The sequence below is a fragment of the Psittacula echo genome (genome assembly GCF_963264785.1).
Source record: "Psittacula echo genome assembly, chromosome: 2".
NCBI lineage: Eukaryota > Metazoa > Chordata > Aves > Psittaciformes > Psittacidae > Psittacula > Psittacula echo.
Genome location: NC_137737.1, coordinates 34,225,719 through 34,248,589, shown reverse-complemented (window position 1 = coordinate 34,248,589; position 22,871 = coordinate 34,225,719). Strand labels below are relative to the sequence as shown.

The window sequence follows — 22,871 nt, the reverse complement described above, 5'->3', positions numbered from 1 at the left end:
TTGATGGCATAGCAGTTACTTCATATGTGGACCCAAACAATATTGCTCTGCAAACAAATTGATACAGATTATGTTTTCAACAAAATAGGTGTAAAAAAAAGAGCTAGTCCTGCTGAAACAGTATTTAGGTGAGCTGCGGACCTTGAGTTGGTTTCCAAGAGTGCTTTCTTTCTAGCAAGTCCTAATTATACTAAAACCTCCTGAATGGTCAGGATGACAAGAAAGTCTTTATTTCTGCCACAGGGAGACTCAGTAATTGTTACAAAATATTTAATACTTAGCAATGCTATTAACAAAAACCCTTTCATTAATTTGCATCAGGAAAGTGTGTTTTCTTTACCTGACTCACAAATCCCATGTCTACACTTGCCGTTGTAACAATGTCAACACACATCTATGGCTCAAGAGCTGATATCCAGGAATTTCTACATGTAAAAAAAATAACAATAATAATAAATTGTAACTTTATTTCTCAAACTTTGAAAATTCTTTGTATAGCATTAAATCTCTGCATGCCACTACTTTCAAATTATATTTTTCAATTGATATATTTGCATGAAAACTCATTTTCCAAGAGCTGCTGTTTTTCATTGCAAAAATGTTCCCCTGGAGAAATGTTACCGGTGTTCAGTACTTCTGAGAGTTAGAATAGATGGTCTGTGAATTTAAATGCCCGAGTTTAACCACCTGAATACAAACACAAATCATTTGCTAGGAAAATAAACAATCAGCAGTGATTTTTTGAAAGCAGAAAAAGCATAATTAGACCTTAGATTCCAGGCTGGATTTGTGTTTTTAACAAGAGAAAAAAGTAAGGTTTTAAAACTAAGAGATCTTTAAATATGCTGTAGCAATATTTTACTTCCTTATACCTTTTCCAGTAAATTCTCTATCAGAGTCTCTGAAGTCTGTATCAGACTGTAATGCAGTGATACTTGCTCTGCAGACAAAGAGCCTGTGTCTCCATATCACCCTTGTGTGAGCCTTTTAAGAAAAAGACTTGCCATTATGTAATAATACCAATGACTAATAGTTCGTGTATTTACTAATCAACCCATGGATATTTGCAGAGGAGCTATAAAGGGCAGGGGAGATGTCCATGATGCCTTTGGAGGGTGAGCAGAGTTCCTCCAGGTGCAATGTGTTGTGCACTCTGTGACATCTGCGCAAGTGCTCCAGTCTCTTTCCTGGCTTTTGTCTAGCAAATGTAACACACGCTGCTTTATCAGGCCTTGGAATTAGGATTGTGGGGTGGGACTGCATGTACACAGCCCCATCCCCTAATTTTTGTTCTGAAGTTTGCAGGTCTTTCTTCCCTCAAAAAATCAGGTTATGTAAGAAACATGTATTTTAATTAAAATGATACCAAGTATGTTTTTTACTTCAGTGTGATCTGAGGTGTTTATTACATTCTTGCATGGTAATAGATTTTGGGAAGAAATAATGGATGTGACTTGACAGTTGCATATGTATGAGCATAGCCGTCCCTGATGCTGCAGGTGCTCCAGCCCTATTTAGCATTGTGCCAGACTATATGACTCCTCAGGCTGTAATGTAACCTCATACTGAGTTTGAGGGGTTGCCAGTAACATCAATGGAAGTTAGAAAATCAAAACCATTGTGGCATACAGAGTTCTTCCTTTCATTTGCTAGGGAGTGCTAGAAGCTTAAGGATTGTGTTTCTTTTACAAATATATGGTTTTTTCTGAGATTCCAGAAAAATAAATAAAGTCACTGTAGTTTTCTGGTTTAGTGGTCATGAGCTGTGTCTGCAGTAGAGAATCAGGCTATTTACTGGAAGAAGTCAGTGGTCTGAAATCTAAATAGATCAGTGCTGATGCTGACTTTGACGGTATTTGCTCATCTCTGTGTAAATGCCTGTTCAAGCTGCTCTGATGGCTATACTTTCTGGGTGCCTTGGGAAACCCAGGGATGTGTCAGTTCACAGAAGGAGATTTTAAAGTCTTATCAGCCTGTATAATGGAAAAACAGTAGGAGGACAGGTGAGCTGTTTCCTGCTCCACAATGGTACTGAAATAATTCAGATGGAAGCCCATTGGAGTCAAGTGGTTAAATGCCTGCTGAAAGGAAGTGTGATTATCTCATCTCTGAGAGCAAAATAAAACCTGTTAGGACTTTATGTGAGAGATTTGTAAGGCTCCCTGGTGGGTTGCAAGATTCCTAGGGAAACATGCAGGGTGTGTGTTTGTGCCGGGGAGCAGTGAGGGCCAACAGGTCTCTGCAGAAGAGGGAGCTAGGGCTGAGGGTGACAGCACGTGTGGCTTTGGGAGAGACCACCCAAAGAGCAGCCCTGTCCCAGTGCACGCAAGCGTAGCAAGCAGGCCAGGTCCAGTGGTGGAAACCAGGGTCAGCTGGGATCCCAGGCAAGCTCGTGGTGGTGAGGCAGCTCTGAGGGCGAGCAGGGAAGTCTGTCCATAGGCTGTGGCTCCAGTCCAGATCCACATGACTCAGCGATAAGAGCCCGGTTTAAATGCAGCTGTAATGTGTGAAGGAGAAACCCCTGCTGATGCTGAGTGAGCTCCATTTTGCAATAGGTCAAACCATGGTCAGGTACTTGCAGCACAATAGAGGCAGCCATTGAGTGCAAGCAGCCCAGCTCAGGGGAGGAGGGAGCCCAGTTGATGTTTTGCTTTGACCACTTGTGTGAATAACCATTTGCAGTGCTGTGTTGGTAGTTTGCACAATTTCAGAAGTGATGTATGGAAGCGTGTACATCTGAAAGAGCAAATCTAAGCAGTTCAAGTCACAACAGTATGCAGTTATCCTATGGAGTACTTGCAGTGGAAGCATAATTACAAGTCAGATAATGCTAATGATTCTGTAGTGTCATCTGAATGTAGAATTTAACTCATACACAAGGAAGAAAAGCAGAACATGGTACTGGAAGTCTTTGCAGTGCTTTAAGACAACATAAATCTGCAAAAAATAAAAATGGGCTTGAAGAAGTCTTACCCCTCAGTTATTTGCAGGCATGCTAACTCAACCTGTGGCTCTGATATCAAGAGACAGTTTGAGCTGATCTGACAGATCATTACTGCTGATATGGCAGACCCCACACCATCCATGCCTTTGTCCAGCCATCTGGTTCTGCTTCTTACATTTCCCTGTTTGAGCACTTACACACTTCTGTCTGTGCACAATGATTGACTGGACCAGTAGAAAATGACCAACAGGGGAAGAGGTCAGAGTGTCAGACTAAAATTGGATCGTGTCTGTTGGGTCAGTCATTTGAATCAGCAAACTGCAGTCCAAATCCTGGGGGACTCTGAGCCAGTGGTTCGTGACAGCAAGAGGAAGAGCAAGAGCTCTTCATTTGGGTGGTAGAAAGTCACTGAGTCACTTCCACTCCTGGTGAAATGACTTTTTCTGAGACTGAAGGTCAGGATGATGTGGGAAGCAGTGAGAAAAATTCCAGGTTTGCTCAAGTTGGTCAGTGTTTTTTCACTGGCTTCAGTGAGGCTGAGATGACTCTGGTTACATTTGTTTAAAGCAAAAATGCCTGTAAGATTGGCTTCCAATTAACTAATGTGTTGTGAATGCAGTACTTAGACAAGTAAGTTTGATGGATTCTGGTTTGATTTGTACTCTGAGGATTAAAAGAAAAAAGTGAAAACCATAAAGAATCTATTCCTTGTCTGCTTTGAACTGCAAAAACACCTTTTAAAATGTGTTTTGTCCTACTGCAGCTTTGTACAATGTTAAACTTGCTGAAATACTCAGATTTCATTTGAGTGGATGATTGATGGCTAAGTAAAGTGCAGTTACGTTAGCTCTGTTTGTAGAGGCAAGCCATATATGAAGTGTTTAGTATACTTTGCTCACAGGAATTCGGAAATAGGGTGGCTTTGAATTTAGGCAGGTTAAGATGGTTTCATTGTTCTATTTTTTTATATGAAATATTTCTCCAGTTTTCATGTATGATATAACAGTGTTTGGACAGTCGATGGAAAGACCTGAAACTGCTTTCCCTTCAAATCCAAAGAAACAGGTTTTTGCGATTTTTCTAGCAGAAAGTTATACATACAAAGGCAGCAGTGAGTAAGCATGAGAGTGACAGTGTCCAGCTCTTTTCTGATGATATATAAAAATAGTGGAGCACTGGGGTTTTGGGGTTTTTTTACCATTCTGTTCTGTTAACTATATATGGTAGAAAACAACATCTGTGCAAACTGCAGATGTTCAGAAAGTACAGAAGTTAAGAAGAGCGTATCTCCCGGCATTCACCCAAAACTTCTGCTGACATTTTGTTGGGTTTTGTTGGGACAATTACTGCTGCCTTACTGCAGATCTCTCAAGACAGTTTTTGAGCTATTAGACCAGGATAATGACAGATCTAACAGTCCATGTCCTGCTCCACACAACCTAGTAATTTTTCTAATCAGGGAGAACCAGAGTCCCTTCTCTTCTGTACAGATGCTGGCCTTCCCATTCCTGCCTTGAGCAGCTGTGATTTGGGATGCCTTTCATAAACCTTCTGGATGGATTACTTTCATTTCATTTTCACTGTCATCATAAATTTTATGCAGCACCACTTACAGCTGGTTGCATTGAAAATTTTTTTCAGTACTTGCAGGTTCTTCCTTGCTAATGATTTTACCAAAACATGTTGCTGTTGGAAAGCTGAAACCAGACAACTGTAGTAGATGGTGATAATCACAGTAATGATTGTGTTCTCTAGACTCCTGCTTAAGGAAAGGGGCTTGGCAGAGTGTCTTCTGATGTGATCTGAGTGCAAGGAGGTGACTGAGTGACCTGAGTGATCTGATTGAGCTCAGTGATCTATTTGTGTTAGGTCACTTAGATCAATCTGTTTGTATGAGGGACCACGATGGTTGGTGCTGACAGAGATGTTTTACTTAAGTTTACCAGGGTTTGTGTAAATTTTAAGAATTTGAAGGAGCTGCATGAAAGAAAGAAGAATCTACAAGAGAAAAAAAAAGGTTCTGAGGACAGTGTGGCAAGGGAGGAAGGAAGAAATGAGTGCCAGGTGCTAATAAAAAGATACTTTCACTTGCAGAAGGATTGGGGTGAGCAATTGAGGTCATATAGAACTTTGAACAACAGATGACCTCAGAATCCAGTGGAGGACTGGACTTTCTCCCCTTCCTGAGAGGGATAGAGTGGTAGAGTAAGCAACCTGTTTCACTGTAGGTCCAAAGGAATGAATTTAACACGTATTTTGTAATCCTGTGAAAGGCTGCCTGTAAATCAGTCCAATCACAAATGGTTATCTGATTATTTAGATACTGTGTCACTCTCTGTGTGCTACTGACTGCAGATATGCTTGCTCATCTTTTAAGTGTATTGGACAAGGTTATTTCTGGGGAAAGTCAGTACAGGAGAGAACAAGTCGTCCTTTAAATTTGTAAGCCATTCTGATTGTGTTAAAAAGTAGAGCAGCCTGAGGACTGCTCTAGGTATTTATTCTGTAATTTGAGGAATAGCGACAAAACTGGTGAAGTAATAAGGAAAATGCTCTGTGGGGCATCTGTGGGAAAAAATGGACATCCAGTCCCTCCACCCCAGGTGGCTTAAAAGGGCAGGATTGGAGATAAATGAATTAGTCCCCTGAGTTTAAATTGGTATCTTCATCCATATACTGGGAAATGTCCATCAAAGAGCAGTAAGATGAGGATTCCTTCGCTTTGTGCCCTGATAGAGGAGAACTCTCTGCAGGCCAAGCACATGCAAGTTCCTCTGTGGGGATCCAAGTGGACCTGCTTTCTGGGCTAGCACAACTGGTTTTGTGTGGTCCTTCATATAACAGTGGGAATCATTTCTTGAATTTTTAAATATTTGCTGTTGGTCCTATGTTAGGAAAAAGTTGTCAAAGACTCTTCTGTTCAATAGCTTCAAATCATGTTTCCATACAGATTTCAATGAAGCAGTGCCAGAAACAGAGAGACTGGACTCCAAAGCTCTGAAGACTCGAGCTCAGCTTTCAGTGAAGAACAAGCGGCAGAGGCCTTCTAGAACAAGGCTGTATGATAGCATCAGTTCAACTGATGGAGAGGACAGCCTTGAACGAAAGGTGAGAAGGGCTCTACCCTCTCTTTCAGGCTTCCTATGGAGTACTAGATTGCCCCTGTAAGTCATTTCATCCTCTGTCTTTGTCCTTTCATTGTAGCACAGGCAATATTTATTCCTCTGTGGCCAGTATGGTCTGAATGTCGAGTGATGTGCAAGTCCAGTCTCCTTTGAGTTAGCACACCTGGTTTTTTTTGGTTTTGTTGTGTTGGTTTCTTCAACAGGAATCCTGGGCTTTCTGATTCATGTCTGCTTTATAATACAGAGTGAGTCTTTTCATGTATGCAGGAGGTGAAAGGAACTTGGATCATGCATTTCTCTACTTGTTAATTTGTTAACACTTCACTTGCTGTTTTGTCCTATTCTGACTTCTGTCTGAAAGCAAATACCAATAAACAACAGTGTGTGGTATCGAAAGGTAGCGACATGAATTGCTAAAGTGTTTCGTACAAATAGAAGGCTAAATAATGAATAAAATAATTGCATGTTCAAAGTAAACCTTGCTCTGATTGGTTACTAAATGGTATAACCTGCTTTATAATCTCTTATACCAACAGCCATCAAACAGTTACAGTAGTCCCATGCACATTTCAAAATCACCACTGCCCTTATGTATGAGAGCATCCTCACCAGCATCAGATTCTGGTGCTTCCTCCCTCTCCCCTGTGGCTAGCAGTGCAACAATCTCACTTGACAACCTAACTGAAAACCAAGAAGAAGGACAGCACCACAAAGGAGGTGTTCTTTCCCCACATGCTCGGGGGCACACTCCACTTTCCTCTCCTTCAATATCTGGGCACAGCTCTGAAGCATCTCCTTTGCATCACCCATCTGGCAGGAATATTATACAGGAAAAAGGTATTGCTATTTTTTACAATAAATTGATGCATCATTTTGCTCCAATCTACCTTATGAACTTTTGTTGTGTGGTAGGACCTTAGTCATCTCGTAACTTCTGTTGCCTATCTGGAGGTCAGAAAATTACAAATGACCTTGTACGATGGTAAAAGAAAGAGAACAAAGTTTAAAATGAGATTGGGAACTCCTTCCTCTTTTGTTTTGTTTTGCTTTGTTTTGTCTTTGTTAGAAATTGCTGAAAAAGCTAGGGGGAAGTTGCCTTTAAGAAAATCTCTTATTTCATTTAAAAAATAACCCAAACCAACAAAATTATGGGACCTTGGAACCTTTCTGTATTAGAAACATGCTTAACACAGTGTACTTAGCTCAAATTATGTGATTTTGGCACTGCTAGGTGATTTTTTTGAAGGGTGGGGAAAGGAGTGTAAAGCAAGAATAACAGATTGAGGCTTTTAATTGCTGAGAGGCAGCGCAGTCTGAGATCAAACAAGAGATTAATGTCTGGAGACTTTTCATTTACAGAAAAAGATACCAAATAATTTGTTGGGGGAAGTTGGCTGCATCGTTATTTATTTAATTCAGTTTAAGCTGGATAAAACACCATGCAATCGTACCCAGCTCAGGTGCATGTCTCAGACACTTTATTAAAGGCATTAACAGTAAGATACAGCACAGAATACTGAGCTCTCCTTTCCAGATGCCTTGTGAAGTGAAAAATAGCATTTTACACAGCTTCAGCATTCTTAGCTGTGCACCTTGTATTCTCAAACTGTCACATGAGTTAAAATATGTGATAAAAATTGTTTATGAGTCAGGACTGTGGGAATAGGTCTGGATAGGTTCATAACAGACTTTGCCTTACTTAAATTAACTGAAAAGAACAATTCATTGAGGATTTTTGTTTGTCTGTGTGTCTGAAAAGACTTCCCATTGATTTACAACCTATTTTTCTTCACCTTCAGACATGGCTTTCACACAGATTCTTAAAGTACAGATTAATCAAGGTTTTTGAATTTGGGATACGTTAATACAGGCTAGTGCATGGTTTCTGAAGCTGCTACTCTAACTGTACCCAATTGTATAATTCTTAATGAATCAAAGTTAAAGTCAGTATTTGAGTTTTGCAAGTAAAAATAAGGGTGTGAACATAAGAATGTGACTTTCCAAATGTCAGCTTGAGTGTATGATTGGTTTATCAGTGGAGTTGTAAATCCTTCATTTCCAACTGGTATATGAAAAATATCTTGATAACAATTTAGTGGAGGCCAGCCCTGTAGTGTAAGGAATAGGGTATTATAGTCCACCCATGGTGTCACTCTTTCCATTTTAGGTTTGAAAAATAATCTCTGTCTAAATATCACGTCATGCTTTCCCCACTGTGACTGTTAGGTAAACAGCCAGTGCTTTTGGGTGTATCAGATTCTGACGAGTACATGAAAATTAACCAGAGCAATTTAGTTTCTAAAGGAAAATTTGCATTCAGTAAGTTCTACAAAAAGAAATATCCTACAAGCAGTTGTGTGGCAACAGGGGTTGTAGCGATGCTGTTTTAATTGATTATTAATTTGGCTGTCAATCTCTTGACAGGTCAGAAAATAAAAAGGGCTGTTGTGTTTGTTCTGTGGGTTCAGGAAGGGGTTTTTTTGACATGGAAAGAGAGAACATCTGTGGACATGTGTGTGTCCACTGATTAATCTCTCATTAGCAAAAGTGAGTGTTAGCGAGCTCACACTTGTCTGTTGTTTTTTACTTATGAAATCCTGCAGTGTTGTAGGAAGACCTGAAGTGGCATGTGATCAGTTTCACTGCAAAATGATGAGGAATTTTGCTTATTTGTCTTTTAAGCACAACTTTTTCATGTATGTGTATAATTATTTTCTTCAGTTCTGCCTGTTTAGTGCAGCAGCACCTTTGTCAAGGCAGCTGAGGTGACCTCTATGGGCAATGCTGTGCTGATCTGAGGCTGGCTGCAGCTCTTGTGACACCGAGGGAGAAAGTTATGTCTGGTCTCCTTTCACATCCGTGAGCCACAGATTGCTTACACCAGCTCCCTGAGCCTGAAAGTGATGTGTTAAACAGCTTCATCATTTGTTGTGAGGAACTGACTCTCCCTCACCCTCTTAGAAGAACTAGAAGGAATCAGAGTACATGTGCCCATCCAGGATGGGCACGGAAATCTGGAGAGGGACTTTTTACAAGGGCATGTAGTGACAGAGCAAGGGGTCATGGTTTTAAACAAAAGGAGAGTAGATTTAGATTAGACATTAGAAGAAATTCTTTACTGTAAAGGTGGTGAGACACTGACACAGGCTGCCCAGAGAAGCTGTGGCTGCCCCATCCCTGGCAATGTTCAAGACCAGGTTGGATGTGGCTTTGAACAGCCTGGTCTAGTGGAATAAGTGTCCATGGCAGGGAGGTTGGGACTAGATGATTTTTAAGGCCCCTTCCAACATGAACCATTCTATGTGTGCAAGACCCTGTAGATTCAAATCTACTCTGCCACTGAAGCTGATTTTGGGACCCAGCCTATCCGTCTTCCACTGTATCCCGCAGCCAGCATGAATGTTTTCCCCAGCAAATTGTTATTATTCGAAGGATCCAGCTGGGCCAAGCGACGTATGACTGAGAGCATAGTGTGATACAAGAGCCCAAATAGAAATTTGCCATACCAGGTAGCAATACGTGTTCCTTCTGAGCTTTCCAGACTGTTTCTTCTACTACAGCAGCAAAACCTCCAGCTACTAAATGCTTTCATTATTTGCCCACCACAAAAGCAGTGGACCTTGGAGTTTTATTTACCGTCATTAAGAAGTTTCTTAAAAAAACCCACTGCCCTTTGACCCCCAAGCCCCACTTCCCTGTGAATAGTGTGAAAATAAACATTAAGCAAAGTGCAGGGCTGATGCAAAGCGTGTTCCTCAGCCTCCCTGGGGAATGGGTTTCTTCTCAGGAGACTCCGCCTTGCTTTTGTCACTCTTCATATTACCCTTTTTTTTGTTTGCTTTTTTGGCATGAGGTTACTTGTCGGTTGTTCTTGAATTTTTTTTTAATATAAGGACCTGAGTTGGTAGAAACAGTGTGGCTTTTAGAGTGTGGTTGTAGCCTTATTTTCCTGCTTTTCCTAGGATGTATGAAGCAGTTGCACATTGAATTTTTTTCTTGAATGAAAACTTCCAAATATTATTCACAAAGCAAAATACGAAGTTCTGTACACATAGTTGACTATGTGATAGTGCTGCAGTATTTTGGGTTAATTCTGAAGGCTTAATTTACGTCAGCTACAGTAGGATAAATCCACAAACCCAGCAGTGCTTTCAGTTCAAAGCCACTGTACATCTGAGGTCACATTGTAAAAGTCGCCAAACTGCAAGTGACATGAATGACTGACCTTCATTCACTTCCTCTAGAGTATTTAGGGACACTCAGTGTTTAAGAATCACAGAAACTGTGTCTGAATTTTTCAGCTGCTGTGTGTTTTCGTTTAACTGCCATATAGATTTCACAGGATGTTTTGCAGACTCAGATTCATTGTTTTGACTTTATAGGTACTGCAGGCTGTTTCCTCTTTAGGCTGTTAAATGTTTGTAGAAGAGATCAAAAATTGCTAGACATCTCAGGGCTAATTTATTAACTAATCTACTTTTAATGCTTTTTTAATTCAGAATGGTTGGATTTCAAGTTAGATGTTTATTTTAACAAAGATTTTCAAGCTAAACAGATAACTGTTACCTGGCGTGTCCATCATAAAAGGTACTCTTGGCTCCAGAGTTCAAGAAGGAGTTTCAGGAGTCATTTTGGAAGTGAATCACACATACCAAATGAATTCTGTAAAAGGAAACTTAAACGGCTACTGCTGAGTTTCAGAATGCATTCACTGTAATCTTTGCCTGTACATCTTTTATATTGTTTGGCTTACTACATATCCATTCAAACTCAACCAAAATTAACTTTTCATTGCCTTCAATGCAAATAAGATTTCTTTGTGTGCATTTTCAAATTCTGGAAATATTTATTTAGTTTTATTCCACTTCACACTATCTTCTTAAACATGAGAATAATTCACCTAATTAAATTGTGTACTCACACATGTGTACATGTATGCATATCTAATTACGAAAAAATACACAACTGTTCTGGATGGAAAATGGAATGGCTATCAGTAGCAATTAAAAATAATAATATACGTTCTTCCGTGTACAAATGTATCCTAGATGGTGCCACATGTGCTCAGGCAGCAAGAACAGCTAGCCCTATTCTAGGGCATACAGAGAAACTAAAGCGAAAACTTGCAGATCTTGGGTAAGCATCTCTTTATTTAAAATGCTTCTTTTTTTTTTCATTAAAAGGGTTGAAAGTAAAATTTCAAAGAAGTTTCCTGATGTTTTCTAATATTGTTGTAGGGCTCCCTTGAGAAGGAGTTCAAACAAGGGCAAGAAGCGGAAAGAGAAAGAAGCTATTAGGGTGACCTACTGCAGTAGGTATGGGTAAAACACTGAGGATGCATGAAATGATATGCCAGTAACACTGAAAAAACTAATCATCCTAGCAGATGGGAACATTAACAGTCCCACTGACTTCAAATAAATAAGTGTTAAGCTTTGTGATAACCTTCTGAGCTTACAAACCCATATTTCTTAACTAATGAAAGGCTAACGTATAATCTAAAAATACTTGGAGGATTATAATGTCGTGGCATCACTACTGCTGTTGCATTCGCTAATGGGATTTGCAGAAATAGGTTATCAGAGCTGGCCCACGAGATGCACAAACATTCAGTTAGTAATACCCGTGAACCAGAAATGTTGACACAAATCCACAATATTTTTTTTGCAAGCCCCCAGGGCAAGGTTGGGCAGCAGCTGTTCACTGCAGCTTCACGGCACCCACATCAGGCATGCTTTCAGGAGGGCTTGGTTCTGAAAGTGAACATCATGAGTTGAAAATAGATAGGAAAAAATGCAGAATGCATTTGTCACATCACCAGCTCTCAGGGAAGGGATTTTTAATACCTTGTGAAATCTGATGTGACCACATCACCAGCGTCTGGACTTTGAATAAATGAATGTTCAAAATGGCAGGAAGCAATCTTCTCTGCAAATGCTAATGTAAATTTTTACTCTCCTCACATACTGGTGAGTTTAAAAAGGACATAGCTACAGGGCTGATAGCTGGTTCCAAGTATGAAATACAAGTTAGTATCAGGAGCATTAACTTAATACATTCCGAAAGTCTAGAAAGAACAGAGCAACTCAGAAACAATCTGCACATAAAACAATGCAAAATAAAACCTAGTGATAAAAGAGCTATCAGAAGAAAGCAAACTTTGAATGCTACTCAGAAAATCATTGTGGTAGAAAGCCAGTATGTAGCAATTTGTCGAGTTTTGCTGACAGTCTGATATATGGAGACGCAGTGACAAGTACATTGTGTAGCTCCGGAAAATCAGAAAAGCAAAGAAGCCTTAGACTTCTGACTTAATCCTTCAGGCACACTACTGAAGTGCCATGTTCTGTCTCAGCATACATCTGTACATACATCTGTATCCTGCAAATATCTGGCAGGATCTTCAGTGATTGTAGTCAGCAGTCATTGCCTCTGTGCTGGTGTCAGAAAACCTGTTCCGCTTGGTTCCACTGGTGTGTCTGCTTGCAGTGTGACCTGGAGTTACTGATGTTTGCTGCTGGATGTCCCTAGTGACAGGGAGAGATTTGTTAAAGCAAATTCTCTCCCCCTCTGTGTAGCTGTAAGGCAGCTAGTGCCATTAGCAGGGTATTACATATCGTATAGCATTTAAATACCAAGCTACAGGGTGGGGAAAATGAATGTATACTTGTTTGTATACTTGAAGTTGATTATATTCCTTATAGCAATATAGTGTGTTATAGACATTTGTGAGACTGCATAGATATATTACTTAGAGAAAGCAGATCTCAGTGTAGAGGTCAATTGCTTAGTAGACCATTTAATAAACCAGTAATTTATATTGTTTGTTAGTATTTCTGGATTTGGATACAGTTACTAAAAGCAAACTTTAATACTGTTTTCAAAGTCAAAATTCATAAGCATTTGTAATTCTCACTGTGCCTCTGTAAAACTGGAATGTTATTATTTCAGTACAGCTTTTTAAACACCCGTTGTCACTTCCTTTGTTAGTAACTCCACAGAATTTGCCTCAGAAGAAATGTGAGGATGTTTTCTTTACAGTCCAGTGCTGTATGAGCTCTTTGAAAGAAGGATGGTGATGATCAAAAGACAGCATCCTGTTGTAATTATGTCCATTACAGTGACTGATTGAGGTAGAATTAATCACGCTGTCAGATGGATGTTGCATGTGTTATTTTACCATTGCCAAAAAGTAGCACTCACAATCTGTGAATGAAGTCCTCAGTTACTTCCTAAGACTACCACTAATGTTGCATATATAGAAAATTCCCCATTTAAGTAAGAAAAATACATTCCCCTGCCTGAAGCTAGGTGATTTGGGCAACGTCATTTGTTTTTTCTTTCTACTTTTAAGCAAGGTTAGAGGATGAGGAAGGAGTGCAGGACTGGGTAAGATACATCTACCTTTCCTTATGTAGCTAAAAGGGAGGAAGGATTCTTCTGCTTCTGTGGGTGAGGGCCCTTTCACAACCTCAGTTTCATCCATACATAAAAGAGGCTTCACAATATAAAGAGGTCTAGTGGTTGTGATAATAATGATTTAGAAGCTTCCAGAAGGTAGAAGTTGAGGGGAGATTTACATACGTGCAGCTTACTGGTGACTGATAAGAGCAGTAGAAGTACAGTGCTCTGAAACAGTAATAGATATGTTAATATAAATAAAAGGAGAATATGACATATACAGAAGTTCTTTGAGGCAGACACTTTGCATAGTTATTTTTAATTTATATACTGTACTGTTGACATATATGTAGTGAATAATTTAGGCATTTATTTTATTTTATAACTGTTACCTTTGCCTTGATCACATTATCCACTGCAGTCCTTGTTACTGCAGAGGAACTGATAATATCACAAAGGTGTTTCTTTCATTTTTTCTGTATTAATGTTTTTAATATTTAATAACTTTAAATTCAAGATAATAGTATTTTTATCAGTATTTAGCTGTTGTAACAAAGGCACATCCCCACAGATGGATACAGAAGCACCTGATTCATTCTGCCTGTGCTCAAAATCCAAGCCAGACACTCTCTGGGAGCCAGAGCCCACGTGGGTCAGTGCTGAGTCTAATCTAATTATGCTGAGTTACCACTGGGGCTCAGAAAAGTACCAACATAACGTGGCTTCTTGAGTGGAGCCGGTTCACATCTGAATGGTGGGAGTACAGGCATTTTCAGCTGGTGTCGGTCTCCATTTGCTGTGCATGCTGTCTAAGAGAGCTTAAGTTAAAAAACGGAATCAAAAGAACCCACATTTTTCTTCTCCTAAAAGAGGGATTTCAGGCATGCCCTTACCAGCCGTGTGCCACTCAGTTCTTTAGTCACAGTTACAAGGAATGTCACCCTTTTCACAATTAACTGCTTCTAGCATTTTGTTTTATTTTATTTTATAATCTAACACATATTCCTGCTCCTTTCTCTTAAACAGGACCATCAGAGAGATGCTGCAGAAATCAGCGAACACTAGATCTGTAGCAGATCGATCCTCCTCTCTCCCACACTGTGTACCATTCACATGGTATGGAGAGAGTGGCAAGGGATCCCATTCTTCTAGCAACCTGCCATCATCTGCCAGCTCAACTGAACCTTCTTCTGAAAATATAAGTCCAGCTAAAAAAGGGTCGAAGGTAGAAAATAAAAACTACCTTATTCCCACTGTGTTGAGTGGCATAATTGGCTTCATGTTCCTGGAAAAAGAACAAGCCAATATGTGACTACTACAATAAACAGAGCATGGTGTTCATTGTACGGTAAAAGTGCATCCAAACAGAACATCTCTGTCATTGTACCATTCCCCATTCTACCTTTTTACTCTGTCTTAATGTACATTAATTCAGTAAACTAACTGTGGTGTGCTGTACCGTAACGAAAGCAAGTGGTGCCAGTGGAAATTAGCATTTGGATCCACTGAACAAATGCTAGATTTGTGTATTCAGTTATGGATATTTTCTGCATTCTTCAGGACTGATTGTGGGAGTACCTACCCATGTTCAAATGAGATGTTTGCAAGTGAAGAAATGCTCTATGCTGTCAGTCATCTGCCTTTTTTCCCCCAGTAATGAAATCTGTTTGTCATGCATGCTGGACGTTGGATTTAATTCTCTATATGAAGATGCTTGAACTGTAAACATGAACTATTGCAATTTAATACATCTGTGTGATTCCTTTCTGTGTGCATGAATGTTTCAGCATGATAACTCCTTAAATAACCCTTAGTTCTAGTAATATACTTAGCTTTTTCATGTTTATTTTCACTTTTGGAAAACACTTCTCTGCCTTTGTCTTCTTATTTGCAGGAGTTGACTTTTTATTATGGTCTGGTAAAAAGAAACAGATACGGTTCTCAACTTTATGTAGAGGAATATGAATCAGAAAACTAATTTCTCTGTCTTCTGCCAATACATGCATGTACATAATAGTAATTTGCACAGGCATTTCTTACTCTTATGATGCTAGAAGCTGTTGATACCTTAACTTCTGCTGTCCACCAAGGTGCACAAGATCATAGCTGTGCTTACGTTATCTGGTGGGGAGAGCAACACAGGGCTGACCAGTCCAAGTCAGACTGATAGAGAAGGCCACAGGTGAAATCTTGGAAGTTGCAGGAGAAAGTAATCAGTTACCCAGTTTCTTTTGAAAAAGAAAGATGAGGATTAGACATGTAAATCCTATTTGTGCCTTTAAACAAGCATTGTATAAAGGTAACTTTCAAATTTCACCAATTTTCAAATGGGGAAAAAGTACCTCCTTTTACAGTTAGTATTAGGTTGGGGAGGTTTGGGGGGATTGTCCTGCTATCATAATCATTAGCATGCCTTGGCTATCCTGTGTTTTTCCTATAGAAAATTAAATTTTAAAGACTTAAATTCATTGTAAAGCTGAAGCTTGCACAAAATAGAGGTGAAAGAAAAATCGAAGTGCTTAGAAAAAGATGTTCTTCACACAACAGGAGGTAGAGCTGTTGAACTCCTGGCCTAAGAACACTGTGGGGGCTAAAAGTTTGCACATTAAGGAAGCTGCTCTGATTTTCTTCTCCTGTATAATGAGTTCAGAAAAACAGAACAGGAATTCTCAATGTAGGTGTGAGAAAACTGATTACAAAAACATTTTGATGTTCTCTGTAAAGTTTGCAGGCTCTTAAATTAACAGTTCCTATACTGCTATTCAGATTTTTAAAGCACAGCATGGTACCAGTATTTGGTTGGATTTCCATCAACAGTATGAGGACCAGCACTTGATATTTTTAAAAGACTTCTGGTTTTCAGGAAATATCTTCGGGGGGGATAGAAAGATAACATTTTTAGTGTTGTTTTCGATTTTGATGTTTGGATCCTTTTTTTGTTGAAATTGAATGTCAAAGGTGAATTGAATTTTATATTCATTTACCTGTTACGTTAGAGTGGACATTAGAGATCTCTCTGTCATTAAGTGTGTATTCAGGTTAAAAGGCATATCATGTTGTCCTAATTTTTTTAGATACAGAGATTTGGGTTTCTTTATGGTTCTCACTCTAATATGAAATACTTGTTAATTTTTGTCTTCTTCTGATGGTAATTTTGCTTCATTCCTGGAAAATACATACATTCTTTTGCTGTTCTTTGCTGTAAGGTGTGATGTTTGTTTTATGGTTGTTAGTTCAGTAAATAACACTCGATGTCCAAAGATCTCTTATACTTTCGATTTCAGTTTTTTCTAAAGGAATAGGCAAAGAGGGAGGTTCCTTTCACTTTTCTAGGTGATTATTTGGACTCAGAAATGGATTCACAGGATATTCTCCTTGTTCTCTCAGTAGCAGTTTTCACTTCTCTCAGCTAATTAATCCTCTGTCTTACTCTTTGTGCTACTGCCTGTGCTACACTTGCCCTAAATATTTGGAGGACAGTAGAATGCTAGTGATGATTAACCTGCGGAAGCAGTAATTCAGTTCCGGGATGAGAGCCAGCATCTTAAGAGGGAGTCTGGAAATTGCTTTCAGACTCCTTTGCTATTCATTGACTCATTAAGCTGGCAAAGGTGTCTCTTGAAGTACACAGTGGTAAAAATACAGTGTATTCTATAAATATTAACAATACTAAAAATGAGGCTTCCTCATGTGTATTATAACTGGTCTGGTAAATGAAATCACTCCTGAATTATGCCAACCTGCAAGACAGGAAGCAAATTCCCTTTTTAGATATGCGTATGTGAGATCGTTCATTCATTCTAATTCATTCATGCTTTTCTCTGCAGAATTTCACGTTCAACGATGACTTCAGTCCCAGCAGCACAAGTTCAGCCGATTTGAGTGGTTTAGGAGCAGAACCTAAACCCCCAGGTTTCTCACACTCCTTAGCACTGTCATCAGATGAGGTATGCTGTTGAAATTAAGATGTGAAACAGTTGTTTCCTTTCCATTAGCATTTTGCTTCGTAATTACTCAAATAATAATGGAATATTTTCTAGGCAATAGAATGGGAGAAGAAAATTAATCTTGGTTTCTAGATTATTATTTTTCTTGTTCATATAATTACGATTTGAAATAAAGGTCCTATGGTATTACTGTAGGAAAGTAGAATGCAGTTTGTTTCCTAAGAGATGCTATATCCTCGCACATTTCAATATGTTTTCCCTACATTTTAAGTATGTGCATGTGGACCCATAGATAGATATAAACGTACACTAAACTAGATATAGTTGAGACAGTTTTGAGATGATAAACATACAGTATAGTTTGGTAAATATAGTTGAGATGTCAGGCACTTTCACCTAGGCTAATTTGTACCCTGATACATTAAAATAACATGTGTGTTACTGTACCTGAATGTATGTACATTGGTTAGAATGTATATGTGTTAATCCACTTTGCATTCTTCGTGCTTGCTTTGCACAGTGGATTTGAATTCAGTTACTTCAAACCAGAGTTTTTTCGAACAATGCTAATGTGAAAAAGCATTCCGAGCCCTGGAAATTGGTGACATAATTGAGCTGAATATAATAGATTGAAAATATTTTTCTTAAGATACTAGTTTTGTAACTCGGTTGTCAGTGAAGTTGCACAATTTGACAGTAGCTGACAAGTCCTTTGGACTCAGGAAACGTGTGTCTTTCTCCTTTTGCAAACACTCCTTAAGAACTTCACATTTCGTATGAGGTTGCAGCCAGGGTTTTTTACTAGAGAGGAGGAACTTGATGTATGTATGTCTCTTTTTGTATGATAGATAGGTTTGTTCTATTAGTGCCTACATGTTTTGCATGGGCTTAAAGAATGAGAGCTGCTCCATGCAGCCCCATTTGACAATATGCAAGTCTACAAACCCAACCATTCTTCAGAGGTTACTTCCTGCAGATAATAAAGGGGAAAAATTTATAACAATCATAGGAGAATGTAGACACTCCTATATAGAGTGAATTCTATGAATTCTGTATTCTGTGAATTACTGAAAACTACAGAGTTGTCTTTTAGACTTTATTTAGTGTTAATACTATCTCAGTAGTACGTTTCATTCTCTTACCATGTTTCATTCTCCTTAGATAATGTATTTTAATGTGACAGTGCTCTGCTCCCAGTGATATTGAACTAAAAGCTTGAAAATGCTTTCATTTTGCTTGTTCAGCTCTCTACTTTATCACTTCTAAAATAGTGAGCCTGAACAGGTATATAAAAATGAATGTGTTTTCCCCATCCTATGCTGTGCCAAATTGCAGCCTCTGAATCAGGCAGCATGTTCAGCAAGAGCTGCAGCGGGAGCTTCCACAACCACTCTGGCAGGGGATTAGACCAGCATTGCCCCTCAGCCTTTCCTAGCCTATTGCTGCAAGCACTCCTTCACTCAGGCTTCTCTGGCAGATCATAATTATTTGAAGGAGATGAAAAAAAATGAAAGGGTTTTTCTCCTCTAATTAAGGAGCTTTTGCTCTTGGAATTGGAGCCATGAGGAAGATGCCCACTGGTTCTAGGGTGTCAAAACTAGAAACTCTAAAGGGGTTTCACTGACACAGTCTCAGGTTTAGCTGCCGAATCATTTGTGCTGAGCTTTCAACATAACCTCTGCTTCTGGAAGTAATTTTTTTTAAAGAAATCTCTTTGGTTTTGAGTAGCCATATCTGTTTGCAAATCTTGGTGCTGCCCTTGCCTGAACTTTTACATGCTGTTACATGTTCTGTATTTTGTTTCTATAATGCTTTTCTTTCCCATTTCTTTGTTGCTCCCTCACTCAGAGCCTGGATATGATTGATGATGAGGTGAGATACTAGTGTGCTGTTGTGGTGAATTGTGTGACCATCGCGTGCCAATATACCACATCATTTGCAGATTCACATTCCTTGTTTTATGGTGTTGTGCGGCAAACCCCCTTGTTCGAGCAGAACATGCAGATGTCACTGGCTCCTCTCTGCTTGTCTTGAGTTCCCCTCTCCTTTCTGCTAGGAGGTTTCAAGGCCATAGCAGATTGCAGATTTTACAGTTATGTTGTAAGGGGGAGGAGGGTTTGTGTCAGAGCAAATACACCAGGCCAAGCATCAGCTGCACCAAGCTCCTGCTGGCAGTAAGAGAAGGAAAAGATAGTGCTTGAACCGTCTTTTCCCCAGCCCTGAGAACTGGTCAGCCAGAGGCTGATAGAGCTTCCAGCATCATCTAACCCAGCGTAAAAGCTGCTCTAACAGCAGGCAGCTGCTGCAGCCCATAGCAGCTGCTTTCTGACCGTGGCTGGGACACAGTAGCTTTTGTTTCAGACCTCACTGACATACCTCTGGGTGAAATAGAGTGGCAGGTCAGGAACGTGGGGCTGCTCCAGCAGCTGATGCCCCACCTGCCCCTCTTGGTGCTATGTTCATGCTCTCCTCTGCAGCAGCAGTGGCACAACGTGATGAGAGCAGGACCAGGGCTGTGGAATTGCTTTGTGTTCCTTACCACTCCTCTGTGTCATCTCATAGTCTTCCATAGATAGTATCAGTCTCACTGGCTGTTTGATGTCATCACTTTGAACTGTAGAGTGGGTTTCTGAGGTTCCCCGTCCCTGAATTTCTTGCTTAATACCTTAAAAACATCATAAAGGTCTGTGAATGAGCCCAGGAAGTGGAATGCAGAAATCAATGCGTCCTTTAGAAATGTTCTAATTTGAAGGATAAAAATCTTGTGAGGGCTTGGAAGCATACCTGTTTTGAATTGTGCCACCTGGCCATTTCAGTTCCTGTTTGGGTTAAAAGGAATGCCAGTTCCTTTATCTTCTTCTGTTTATAGATAGAAGACTTTTTGAGTACATTGTACCAATTCTTAGATGGCTGGTTAGATACAGATGTGATAAAGCAGTGTGAAATAGTTATTATTGTGGTGTAAAGATAGCACAGATACCTCTGCTGTGACGCTGGTGGTTTGTATACAGAAAAGTTGTTACTCATCATGTTACCTTTTAATAATAATGCGGCATGTTTTTGTCACAGATCCTTGATGATGGCCAGTCTCCTAAGCACAGTCAGTATCAGAGCCGTGCTGTTCAGGAGTGGAGCGTGCAGCAGGTGTCCCACTGGTTAATGAGCCTGAATCTTGAGCAGTATGTTTCAGAATTCAGTGCCCAAAACATTAACGGGGAGCATCTTCTTCAGCTGGATGGGAGTAAGCTCAAGGTAATTGACTGACTGGACTTCAAGACTAACCGTAGTATTTGTTATCCCTTCAGGTTATCTTACAGGGAGTAACTATTCAGCCAGAAAGCAGTGAATCCCTTTGTGTGGAGTGCTGATAGATAGACTAGAATAATAAACACAGAGCATAAAGCCACAGCAACACTTCAAGAAATTCCCATATGGATTCAGATGCTTCAGGAGTAGAGGGCATTTGTTTTGTGAAAACTCTGGGTGTATATAAAGCACCTATATTTGCATGTGTAGAAGTGGTATTTGTATACATGTATTTCTCTTCCAGCTGTTTTGTAAAGGGGTGATTCAGAGAAGATAGTAAATGGGCATACATCAGACGTAGCAACTGCAGAGTGGATTAGTGGGAGACTGGAGGTATAAGCTGAGACCTATTGTACTATGTTAGAATTAAAACCAGTTTTGTTTCATGTAGTGAAAATATGAGCTTACTTTTGTCAAAAATAGATACAGGAAGGAGTTGTGGGAAGCTCATCAGATCTGAAGGTCCAAGTTTAGTGTTACCTTTCAGAATTTTTTTGCTGCCATTTCACTAACTAGGGGGTTTTAGAAGAGAACAAGTGAAATTTTGACTAAGGCATAGCAGTGAGAATTGGTAAGTCTTGTTCTGTGTAGGCTTAGATGACCTCAGGCAGATAGTTTAACCTTTATGTGCCTCATTTGATCAATAAAATTTGTGGTGGCAATGAGATAGGATTCTTTAATATTCTAGAAGTGAAAGGCGTGGAAAGCAGTACAAAAGTTTCTTACACATCAGTAATGTATCTGAGTCTGTCTCAAATTTGCTTAGTTGTTACAGTCTTCTACCTAAGAAAGGTTATTCTTAGAATATGGAAAAAAATGTGATAGATTAATCCATGTTAAATTATTTGTCTTTGTTGATTTTATTTTGCCCACCTCAGGCTCTTGGTATGACATCTTCCCAGGATAGAGCAATCGTTAAGAAAAAGCTGAAGGAAATGAAAGCATCCTTGGAAAAAGCTCGCAAAGCTCAAGAGAAAATGGAAAAGCAAAGGGAAAAGCTTCGAAAGAAGGAACAAGAGCAACTGCAGAGGAAATCTAAGAAAACAGACAAGACTTCATCAGATGCAACAGAGGGCACTAATGAGCAGTGATAAGCAGAAGTGCTGCTGTGTTAGGAAAGTGGAGGCACTTCAAGGGAAGAGAAACTCACATCCACGCTGGTGCCCCTTCAGCTTTCTTGTATTCATTACCCAAGAGTGTGTACAGAGAAACGGGGCTATACATAGAATGACTTGGGAAATTTATATTGTGTAGTTTTATTTTCCTGCATATCCAGTTCACGCTCGTTGCTGTTGCCATGTGAAACAACCCCAGCCCCTCGGTTTGTTTTGTTGTTGTTCACAGCTAACAGATTTCATATTTGTGTGGCGGTGTTCCCTTCCAAGCTACTCTTCTCTATTGAGCTCTGTGTGTTTGGTCACTTCAGTAACCAGCATGATGCCGAGGAGCATGGTCCACTGCTTCACCTCTTCTGAATAGGATGGCCAGTCAAAACGATTGGTGAACGTTGCTTCAGCTGGGTAAAAGGAGTTGTGCTCTGTCTGATAAGAGTTGATTTAACTTTCTAACTGGAAGTTCAGCTTCTTCACAGCGGTTGGATACTCAGTTCCGTCTACTGGAGTAAGTTTTGTCTTGTGTCAGTACCTTGAAGTGACACTGCTCTGGAAACACAACTGTTCAGTAACTTCTTATACACTGGAGATAAAGACAGGAGAGTCAATATTCCCCCTGGGTAAAAGACAGGAGGTGAAACTCTTTCTGTTAACTGTACTATAGTTAATCCAGGAAGGAGGCAAAGCCTTAAATGATTATGTGGGTTTACACAGAAATCTGAGGATAACATTTATCCTTTAGATATCTGAGCAAGGATGAATTTCTAACTAGAGCACAGCTCATATATCTGTATAAATTTCATTGTACTCCCAGTGTGTAGGCAACTTTCTTATAGCACACTCCGCTTTCTTTTCATGTGTTTTGAATGGGAAACTGGGCTTATTTTGTTTCGGGTTTGTCTTTTTCCAGAAAAAACACCACATGTTCAGATTCATTCTCCAACAAGCATTGGGAGAATAAGCTTTGTGCTGTGCTGTTATGAAGCTGTTGTTGGAAATTATTATCAAACAAGTCTGCTGAAGATACTCAGTTTTT

At 39.6% G+C, this 22,871-nt stretch overlaps 1 protein-coding gene across 2 annotated transcripts in view; it reads left to right on the top strand.

The window, feature by feature from the left end:
• The window catches only part of PPP1R9A (protein phosphatase 1 regulatory subunit 9A), a gene marked incomplete at both ends in the record, with an annotated part of 135,413 nt that extends 113,599 nt beyond the window's left edge, over positions 1-21,814 (top strand). The window contains 8 exons of one of the 2 annotated variants that reach the window (XM_080639406.1): positions 5,895-6,052; positions 6,606-6,906; positions 11,118-11,205; positions 11,307-11,384; positions 14,497-14,695; positions 17,298-17,417; positions 20,487-20,669; positions 21,602-21,814. In XM_080639406.1, coding sequence (XP_080495532.1) covers positions 5,895-6,052; positions 6,606-6,906; positions 11,118-11,205; positions 11,307-11,384; positions 14,497-14,695; positions 17,298-17,417; positions 20,487-20,669; positions 21,602-21,814 — 1,340 coding nt within the window. The remainder of the gene's footprint in view (positions 1-5,894; positions 6,053-6,605; positions 6,907-11,117; positions 11,206-11,306; positions 11,385-14,496; positions 14,696-17,297; positions 17,418-20,486; positions 20,670-21,601) is intronic. The other variant, XM_080639407.1, reaches the window with a different exon arrangement.
• Positions 21,815-22,871: the final 1,057 nt, after the last annotated feature.